Below are 11,522 nucleotides of genomic sequence, written 5' to 3' on the forward strand. Positions count from 1 at the left end.
CTTTCAATGCTTGAAAAATAGAGTTACTGAAAATGCTGAGTGGAACAAGTGGGCCTATTTAATTTGAAATTAACGAGTTTTTCTATGCTTAACCTTAATTTTAAATATATCAGGTCAAGTTGAATATACGGGCTGATGTAAATTTTTGACCTTTATTTTTTTTTTCTGTTTATATATTTTGTTTCATAAACTACTCGCTAAAACACTAGCTGTGGTGGGTCACATCTTTGCGAACCTACATTCCGGTTAAAATGTCCATGATGAAGAAGTCTAGTGAAGCGTTGGCGTGTGGCATAAGATTTCATCTTTCAATCATATTTCATCATTTCATGAAATATTAAACTGAATTTGCGGAGTCCAGCAACTTTTGATACTTGAAGATAGGTGAAGTAATTTTTCCGCATTGCGTAATTAATCAAAGGTTTCTAGCCCATAAACTGGAAAAATATTGTCGTTTTGTAATGCGATTAATATTACAAACAGCGGTTAATCTCTTGTAAATATGACTACGAAGGATAGGTATGGCGCTTTAAAGAAATGGATTCAAATATAGTGTTCACTCTTACCACATTAGTAAGCTGTTATCACTAGATGAGATCGCAGTTAAGGCGTAACATTTCATTTGAAAACCGATTTCAAAACAATTAAAAGGAAAATTAAATACGTACCTACCTAGTAGCCATAGAGAGTGCAGAAGAAGTTGAGCTATTTGTGACATCGCCATGCTAATTTGTGCTTGTAAGCAGCATCCGAGGTTGCTGTGGTGTCGGAACGAAACGAACAGATTCTCCTGCCTTCGCGGTGTATAGAAAATTAAGATTAATTTCCATTGTATATCATGGAATTCCGCAAAGTAAAGCCTGCATTCATCCAATATTATATTTTTGAGAGAAATCACAGAGCTTGGTACCTAGTTTATTATTGAATAATATATAAGTTTGTACTAAATTAATAATAGATGTTTAAATGTATTTCTTTATTAAAAAATAAAATCATCCTGTATACATTTTGTAACGGTTCGGCTATTTGACGGTCGTGATTAACATTTCATACTCTATCCACGTTTGGGGATAAGCTAATATACCCACTTAGTACTGTCCCAAATCTCCGAAAAGAAAGACCTTCAAACTTTTTTTGAGTCGCATTATAAGAAAACTTTGATTTATCGATTTTAATAATTCTATTATATTCTAATGTTTATATAATTATGAGTTGTTTTGTATTAAATAATTCTAAATTCTGGTGCATACTTGTTATTATATCAAGCATTAAAGATATCTGTACCGAGGAATCTACAGTTCTATCTCGCAGGAAGAGATTTATTATTTTCCCGGAAGGAAGTTCGTTTCAATTAGGTAGGTATTTCGATTTTTGTTAAAATTATTTAATATTAATAACGGTGAGATGTTAAATTACATTTTTTTTTAATTTATTGCAATTTAAATATCACTAGCTTTAACTGTTAAGGAAAACATTGTTAGGAAACCATGCCTGAGGTTTCTCCACAATGTTCCCAACCCAGACCGCAAGCCAGACTCGATCCGAGTAAGTTCTGTAATTATAAATTCTTAACAATTATTCATTGTTAACTCAACATCTTCTGAGGATGCTCTGGTTTAGGAGCGAAACGTAGAAGGTACGTTGCCGAAGACCTGTTTGGTGTTGAGTATAAAAATTGAATAAATTAAAAATTACACCACACAGATTTTCCTTCTTTTCGCGGAGAATAGCAAATTAAGCTTAATTTTCACAATTTATAGATTCTCAATAGAACCTGGGACTTCATACTTACCACAGCGCCCACCGATGTGCCAGAGAGGTCATCATCACGCCGTAGAGTGTTTCAACAGTTTGCATCCACCCTGGATTGATGAATGCGATCTATTGTTTTACACGATTCTGCCGAAACGTTTTATACAGCTTTGACGACCTCTCTGGCGCAGTGATCAGTGCTGTGGCCTTTTAAGTGGAGAGTTCCTAGGTTCGATCTCCACAGCTAAACAATTTATTGTTCCGCTACGATGCGGTCTAGAAATTGATTATTGCTATGGGTTTAATGAAACTACCATAACCCAAAAAGGTTAGTTATCTTAGACTGATCACAAGATAAGATTTCAGGCAAGAGTTAACTTGTAGTGTAATAAAAAAAGTCTTAAAAGCTCTAATCGTTACTTACTCCAGACCAAGAATATTAAATAATGAATAAATAATTTACTACAACACAATAAACACATAGCCATCTTGCCTTAAAGTAAGCGTAGCTGGTGTTATGGATACTAAGTTAGCTGATGAATATTTTTTTTATGAATATTATACACATTTTTATATACATTATAATATACTGATAAACACCCACACACTGAAAAACGTCCATGTTCATCACACAAACATTTTCCAGCTGTGGGAATCAAACCCACCACCTTGGACTTAGAAAGCAGGGTCGCTGCTCACTGCGCCACTCGGCCGTCAAATTATAAAGTGGTAAAGTTAGATCGGTTTCATCGGTTGTCGGCTCTGAATTTACAGAACCGATTTTAAATTTCTTATGTGTAGGATCGTCCATTTATCGAGGAAGACTATGGGTCATTCAACATAACGCTACTAAAACCTTGTTTATCTTTCAGTTTTTTGCACCACCTATCCAGCCTTAATAACTATAGGTGATATATTCCTGTGGGGCACCACAGCCGCCCTGGCGTTTGAGCTCCCGCAAGACCCATACTCCCCCTTTAACCACAAAGCGGACCCTCTTCACAGAAGGATGGACACGAAGACGATTTATTTCACGGATTATAATGGGAAAATTATACACCAAGAACCGTATAAAAGGTAAAATATTCTTTACATTTATATCTAAACTAATATTATGAAGTAGAGAAATTTGTTTGTTTATTTGTAATCGATTTATTCTAAAAGTACTGACACGATTATGATTATATTCAGAAGTAACAAAGGCTAAATAATTTCATTAATATTTCAGTCTGTATTTCAAACCTTGCAATTTTTTAGCTCGGCCCGGGAACCAAAGACTTCGTTAAGAAAGTTAGATATGATAATGACTAGATCACGAGGCAGTTAGCTTCATAAAATTATGAGTTTAAAATAGATATAAAAGTTATTTTATTTACTTGAAGTTTTGTCCTATACCTACTGCCTGTAAGAAGATAAATGCAGTACCTACTTGTTTTCCATGTGGTACTGCAACATTTTTGTATTTGACAGCTAATAGAGGCAGTGGGTAGCGACCCTGCTTTCTTAGTCTATGGCTGTGGGTTCGATTCCCACAACTGAAAAACATTCATGTTCATCCCAAAATGTTTTTGGGATGAACATGAATGAATGAATGAATGAATACACTTTTATTGTACACCACAGAGAAAATTTACAGAGATACAAATACAACATGAATGTTTTTCAGTGTCTAGGTTTCTATCTGTATAATATAAGTATTTACGTATATTATTTATAAAAATATTCAGTTACCTTAGTACCCATAACACAAGTTCGGCTTACTATGGGGCTGGAGAAAATGTGTGTATTGTGGTATATTTATTATTATTATTTGTTTGCAAATTGAAGAAACACACGTTTAGTTTACACAAAAGTAATAATAAAATCTGTAAGCGTCTTGTCTGATCTGATACAAATCCACACAAGCAAAGCAGCATACAAAATAAATCTTTACAGTAGATAGGTACGCTTGAATTTGCTACTGCAGGATTTAAAGATAAAAATCGTCGATGTATTCCAGGAAGTTTATAGTAAATCCAGCGTTCGCGAAGCGTAGCGTGGACGGATCCGATGTAGCTCAGGAATACAAAATAGATAGAAGAAACATGCACGCCTCAAAGCACACGCGCAAGTTTTTGAAAGGCGACTATATGGAGAACGTTGGTTTCCATAGACGCGGTCGAGCGACCTTGTATCAACACATCGAAGGTCTTCTTCAAGGGTTAGTTTTCTCTACATTTATTTAAATCTATACAATCGTTTTTGTGTGGGGATTTGCCCACCAAAAATTGTGATGTAAATTAATGAATCACATTGTTCTTTATGATCTCTATGATATGAGCGGCGTGAGTGAGTAGGTCTATGAGTGCACTTTCGGGGGTCCGTGTTCGAATCGGGAACGCACCTCTAACTTTTCTAAGTTGTGTGCGGTTTAAGTTATTAAAATATCACTTGCTTCAACGGTGAAGGTAACCTACATGAATGAGAGTTCTTCATAGTGTTCTCAAGGGTGGGTAAAGTCCGCAAATCCGCAATGGTCCAGTGGTGGAATACGGCCCAAACCCTTCTCATCTGTGGAAGACTCGTGCCCCACAGCAGGCTGGTAATGGTTTGATAATATGATGTATTAGTATTCGGCGCTAAAAAACATTATCTGTGACTATACTATTGTCATATACAAATCTCTAAAAAAAAATGAATATAGAGATTCAGTTTTCAAAGTAGTACTGACTTTTTCACAACAGTATTTGATTAAATATTAACTTAACAACAAAAATTATTACGCTCTAGTGATATTTTATTAATTTCCCGTTCTGAAAATGCAAGTATAGGTTAACTTATCTTTATACACTTGTGAATCTATTTTAGATAAAAGAAAAGGATAAAATAAGGATAAGATTTCTAAACTGAAAGCGTCTATTAAACTAATACTGCTATAAGCAATTATAGTAAGCTGGGAAAGGAACACCGCCCAAGTCTTCGTTTCTAGCAATCGTCTATATTATTGGTATTATATAGATTACTAGCTGTTGCCCGCAACTTCGTCTGCGTTTGATTTTGTTTTTTGATGTGGCATTAAATTTAGTTGTAGATCTAAAAAAATATTAAAGTATTCAGTATCGCTAAGCCTTAAATGAGGGGTTTGCTGCTATCCACTGAGGAGTTCTGTCCTCTATCTCCAACCACAGTTTGGGCTAAATTAAACACATAATATAACCTCTATAGTACAAAAATAATTATTTAAATTGGTTAAAATTTGTCGGAGTTATGGTGTAAAATCGTCAAACACTCATCCCCTCTCCCAAAAGAACCGAGCTTAATGACGGGATAAAAAGTATCCTATATTACTTCTAACACTTCCAAGAATATGTGTACAAAGTTTCATGAGGATCGGTTTAGTAGTTTTTGCGTGAAAGCGTAACAAACAAACTTACATTGACATTTATAATATTAAAGTAGGGATAGGGATGATAGAATGTTATTATTGTTTTAAGGAATAAAATGTGGATTTTGACTTAATAAATAAATTTTTTTTTTCAGTCTTGGTGTCGATGGAAGAGTGTGCCTGCTAAAGATGCTCTGCGAAATGGGACATTCCAATAATGATCAGCAAGGAGCTTTTCTTCAAGAAATAATGAGAGTAGTATTCACGTAAGTCACATTGACGGCCGATTGGCGCAGTGGGCAGCGACCCTGCTTTCTGAGTCCAAGGCCGTGGGTTCGATTTCACAACTGGACAATATTTGTGTGATGAACATAAATGTTTTTCAGTATCTGGGTGTTTATCTATGTATTATAATTATTTATGTATATTATTCATAATAAAAAATATTCATTAGTTATTTTAGTACCCATAACACAAGCTACGCTTACTTTGGGACTAGATTGCGATGTGTGTATTGTAGTAGTATATTTAGTATTATTATTATTTATTGGTATTATAAATAAGTGTGAATTTAAAGTAAAGGACACTTTACGTTAAAAAAAATGAGCTCTATCTTATATACCTCTTTACCTTGTGTCTATGATACTGTCAAGATGTTTAAATTTCCTGATAGAGCTATAATTTGTTAGGTAGGTCACCTATTGGATTTTTCTGTCAAGTAGTTCTCAGTGACAGTTTGTAGTCAGAAAAATTGGCTCTGTGTACTTGGATAGCTCTTAGTCGTCAATAATGTGTATTATCTGTAATATGTGGTTAAAAAATATAAGCTCTATATAATATAACTCTTGACCTGGTGTTTATGATACTGTCAAGATGTTTAAATTCCCTGATAGAGCTATAATTGGATAGGTAGGTTACCTATTGGACTTTTCTGTCAAGTAATTCTCTGTGGCAGCTTCTAGTAAAAAAAAAATGGCTTTGTGTACTTGGATAGCACTTAGTGGTCAATAATTATCAGTAACATGTGGTTAAAATCGCAAACTCATATCAACTCGCTAATAAGTAAAAAGTTTTTTTAATTATGTTAAATGTCCAAAACAAACTTCTTGTTCTATCTTTATCTTTATTATTAAACTAAGTCTCCCGCCGCGTTTATATCTGTCTAGGCGCGAAAAACTGTGAAATATTTAACGGATTTTCATACGGTTTCACTGATAAACAGAGTGACTCTTGCGGAAGGTTTTAGTGTATATTTTATTATGTTTTTCCGTATATTGTTGGAAAAATAAAAATAATTTTTAAAGATGTCTTACCGACTTGGAGCTTTAAAGTTTAAAGTTACCATTATACCTACAAAAAAGTCTGCGAGGCTGTATGGCTAACCTGAGCTCTACTACTGGAAAATCCAATACAAAAAAGTTGGTTTTTCTACGGATCCTTTTTATGATTTGATTACGTACGTAGAGTCGACAGTCCAACAATGCCCATTATGCTGAATTCCAAAATCAACAATGTAAAAGTATTTATATTTATTTTGTTCACCTTCATTGTTTACGTCCTGCCGTTGTAAATTACCATGGAGCGTATGCAAACATAATCAAAACCGACAGCTGCAGGTCGGAACTGGGGATGAATATCTAAGCGCTGAGTAATTTACTCGCCAGGCTTTAGGTTAACTCGCTTAACAGTTAACTTACGGGTTCGTTTAAATATTTAGCAAACAATGGCGGTAGTTTGCCCTCGTGGCAAAAGTTGATTGCGCTAAAAAGAAAAGTGTTATAAATACGATACGAGTATATATCAATATGAGAAGTGGTGATAGCGACTTGACTCGACTTCAGTTTTGGGGGACCGAGTTCGAATCCCAGCACGCACTTTTAACTTTTCTAAGTTATGTGCGTTGAAAGTAATTAAAATATCACTTGCTTCAGCGGTGAAGGAAAACATTGTAAAGAAACCTGCATATCTGAGAGATCTACATAATGTTCTTAAAGGCGTGTGGAGCCCACCAATGGGCAGCGTGGCGAACTAAGGCCTTAACCCTCATTGTAGGAGGAGACCCGTGTGAAGTGATCGAAGTGAAGTCGAAGTCCTACCCACTGAGCTATCACGGCTTTTGGGGTTTGAGTTTTGCCTTACTATTACTATTCATTTAGTATCAATTTCTAACCATCACTGGCTCACTACTGGGCACGAGTTTTCTCTCATAATTAGAAGGGTTTAGGCGTCCACCACGCTGGCTTATTGCGGATTGGTAGACTTTGCTTAGAGAACACTATGAAGAACTTTCAGACATGAGACATGTAGGGTTTTCACACGTTGTTTTTCTTCCACCCTTAAAGCAAGTAATATAAAATTTCAACCACACATATAAAAAGAAGAAACACGCATACAGGAAAAGAAACAGTAAGGAGTATACAGTACACAATGTAGACATGCAAAGGCGGCCTTAATGCTGCAAGCAATCTCTTACAGGCAACCTTTGTAGATAGGACTTACAGCGAGAGAACGGGACTGTGCCAATAGTGTTGATACATAATTACCAAAATGTAAAGATACAAATACATATATAATTTAATTAAATATACGTATTATATAAATATAAAATATCCATAATATATATAAGTAGATTTTAACACACAATTTAAAAGAAAGTATATAGTGAGACGGACATTAATTTTTACGACAAAATTGCCATTTTTGCGGCAATAGAAACGCTCTTTAAAGCTGTTATTATTTTATGCTCTTATTTATTTTTTTGCTTGGCAGTTGATCCTTTAGCATTTTGTGGTAAACTTTATCGTTTATTTTTAAACTAAGTGGTGGAAACTTCATTGGTGTATGCGATCAAAAAAAAAAAAAATTTATTTTATTATTTTATTTATTTAAGAGCACTAACAACATGCACATTACACGTTTTTTAAACATAGCACACACACAAACACATGGACTGATATGCACGTCAATGACAAGTGCACATAGCATTGACAAAGCGTCATATAAACTTAATTTGCAAAAAAATGTATCTCATTGTTTCCATTGAAAAGGTAACGAATTTAGTAGTAGTACAGCTTTTTGTGACAGCTCGTCCGGGGAAGTACAACCATCATGTTTATTTCTGCCGCTAAGCAGCATTGTTGCAATGCTGTGTTCCGGTCTGAAGGGTGATAACAGGCATATTAGGCTTAGTACCTACGCCTCAGGTCGATAGACGCAGGGCGGCATATTGTGGAACGTGTAGCTGGCATGCCCTGCAAAATGTTGCTTGTTTTATTGCCGTTTTACGCCGTCTTGGTCCGTAATTACTATAAAAAAAACTATTATCTCTATGAGAAAAAAAAGAACGTTTCAAATTAAAATTCAAAATTTCTTTATTCATGTAGGCCTATCACAGGCAGTTATGAAGCGTTCATTCATATGTTATGTTTACATAATTGTAAGGGGATTATGATAACTTCGTTCGCAAACTTAAATCTAAAGCTACAAGGGCTCCAAACGCGCCCTGGTCTAACAAGAGCCCACACCAAACTTAGCCGGGTATTTTTTTTTTTGTTATCGCCATCTCACAGTAAATTTATATTAAGCTATGAAGTTAGTGCCATTCATACCTGAGATTTTTAATCCTTATTGTTATCATAGGATTTTTCTTCCAATATAATAGCATAATTTAGTGGTGAATTGAACTAGTCACAGGGCGTCGGTGGAAGCATATAGTACAATATCGTGGATTGTATAAATCCGCAAGAGATACCGAATACGGGCAACAGTTGAAATGTCGTCATGAATTCATAATTGTCTAATATGACTGCAGTCATGATACGTGGGTAGGTGTTAATACCAGATGAAATTTCCTCAGCTGTACAGCTATAATACTACCTTTAAGGCTTAATCAAGGGCTAGATAGACCTCTATTGTATTACTCAAGCCGCCTTGTCTGTATTTGCATCCAATTTGCGCCAGCCATCCTTCGTAGATCGTCGTTCCTTACCATGTTCATCAAACTGAATAATTTTACTATACTCTACAATTAAGATGCTTTAGATACAAACATTAACCTGTTTAGTTAGTCTTAAATTAAAATTGTGAATCTAATAGCAAGTTGAATTTTATTATTAGTGAAGTTTGAAAGCCAGTTAGGGCCCCAGTGATCCTGCTTTATGAGTCCAAGGCAGTAGCTTTGATTTACACTACTGGAAAATGTTTTCGTAATGAACAAGAATTTTTCAGTGTCTGGGTATTCATCCGTATATTATAAGTATTTATGTGTATTATAACTTTATATTTTTTATTAGTGTTTTTACCTACAATTGGAGGAAGTACCGACGGTAGGAGAGCCGTAGCTTAATTGGTAAAAGCTTTCAGGCCGCGATTGTTAGAGAGTCGCAAGTTCAAATTCTGTCAGTTTCGTAAATTTTTATATATATGATATAGTTATAAAGTAGGTGTATTATATTAGAAAATATATTCTTCAGCTACCCGTACCCATAACACAAGCTATATCGCTAGATGGCGTTGCGTATATAGTCTTAGTATAGTAATTTATTTATAAAATATATATTTATAAATATATATCATAAAAGTTTCGGAAATTGCAGCATTTGAACCTGTGAATAACTGGCAATCGCTGCCTAAACGCTTTACCACCTAAGCTACGGTTCTCATACTATCGATGCAGTAATTAATAGTATATATAATATGTGCCTTTTTATCAGTCTGATAGCGACTCTAGCGTCATCTAGTTTTCTGCTTTACACGATCCAGTATAAATTAATTTTTTTTTTTTTTTTTCAGATTACCAAAATCTTATAATCTAGACGACGTGGACGTAGAGTACGATGCAGCACATTCGGCCAAAGGTTCCTGTGAAGAACTTTATCCTTGTACTGGAAAAGGCACCCTTTAACATAATATCTAGAAGAGTTGTACAAAAATGCGTTTACACTATGACCCGTTTGCAAGTTAAGTTCATACCATAAGCATAAGCACTAAAGGTAAACAAATATGGCGTCACGTGATCAAATTTTTCAAGTGTTGGGAACATTGGCAGAGTAGTTATGAACGGCCGATTGAATGAATAAATTCATAAATCGATTGCCAAAAAGTATGATTGAACATTACCTTGTTATATTATGAATTATATTATTTAGACCTTTAGATTATACCATTACTTTGGACATAATAATTAGCTCCAAACTCACAAATATTGTGTAAATTGTAGGACAAATCTAAAAATTACACAATAAGTTATGAAAATCTTTATTAATTAGCCGTGAACTTGTTGACATTTGCCATTAAAAACAGATGTACAATCTTAATCAAAACGACTTCAAATTATACAATCGACTAAACTCATTCCTATCGTTCACTCTATGATTCACTTTTAATTTCACAGCACTAAGAATTCGTTCAATTTCTGTTTGACAAACTCGTATTAGGTTTCATCTTCCGATTTTTAATAGTTTTTTAATAAGTTATTTACGAAAAATAATTAAGATTTTTGTTTTAAATAGTTTTACTTTGGGAAATAAGACTTGTTTGAGTAATTTATTAAAAGGTACAGTGAAAAAAATGTGTGACAAACTAAAATGTTATAAGTATGTTTTGTTTACATTTTGATGCATTTGCTTATGTTATGGATAAATAATAAAGATATTTTAAGGATGTGTTGCCGTAATGGCAGAAAAACAAAATTGTTTTTTTTTCTTGCTATTATTTGCGTGAAATCGCCATATCTTTGTATGATTAAATGTTTACTATAAGGTATTGATTTATTTATTAATCATAAGATAAACTTAGTGAACGATACATTTTACAAATTTCTCTACATAAAACTACTTGGAGTGTAAAGTAATATTAAACTGGAGATATATTTGGCGATCACAAAAATCACATATAATAAAGCAATAAAGTAAATGTTATTTAACAAAAGTCTTATCATAATTATTTATGATTGTTCCCACCTGATCACAAAGCTATCTTAATATTCCTTACAATTCAATTATAACCATATTGTAGATATACATACAATATAAACTCTGAAAGAAAAATAACTGATTTCGTTTTTAAACTGAATTTAAAGCGTTATGTTGGCAACGCTTTGAATTCAACACGCGCCCCTAATTCGTTGATCACGCTCTTTTGTCGCATAGAAATTTGATTGTCTTTTTTGTTTTTTCAAAACCATTTCTAACAAGAAATAACTGTTATACAAGGTGTCACAAAACATGTTAATTGCTCTTTCATTTATTCATATTTGCGTCTCCAACAAGTTGTGTTGAACGTATTTAGTCCATTTTATGTTTGTCATGTGGAAACTATGTTCGATTTTTGAACTGCATAGTTTTTATTTAAATTGACTTTTGAATTAGTACCTCTTTTGTCGATGACACAGATGATTAAATATTTT

General features: G+C 34.0%; 1 protein-coding gene across 1 annotated transcript; it reads left to right on the top strand.

Annotated features, from left to right (window-relative positions):
- The first annotated feature begins 502 nt into the window (after positions 1–502).
- Positions 503–10,019, top strand: LOC120632899. Its single transcript, XM_039902937.1, has 6 exons — positions 503–519; positions 1,267–1,355; positions 2,625–2,829; positions 3,752–3,952; positions 5,272–5,382; positions 9,908–10,019. The coding sequence occupies exons 1-6, from the start codon at positions 503–505 to the stop codon at positions 10,017–10,019; spliced, it is 735 nt and encodes a 244-aa protein (XP_039758871.1).
- Positions 10,020–11,522: the final 1,503 nt, after the last annotated feature.

This window comes from Pararge aegeria, chromosome 20 (assembly GCF_905163445.1).
Source record: "Pararge aegeria chromosome 20, ilParAegt1.1, whole genome shotgun sequence".
NCBI classification, from domain to species: Eukaryota; Metazoa; Arthropoda; class Insecta; order Lepidoptera; family Nymphalidae; genus Pararge; species Pararge aegeria.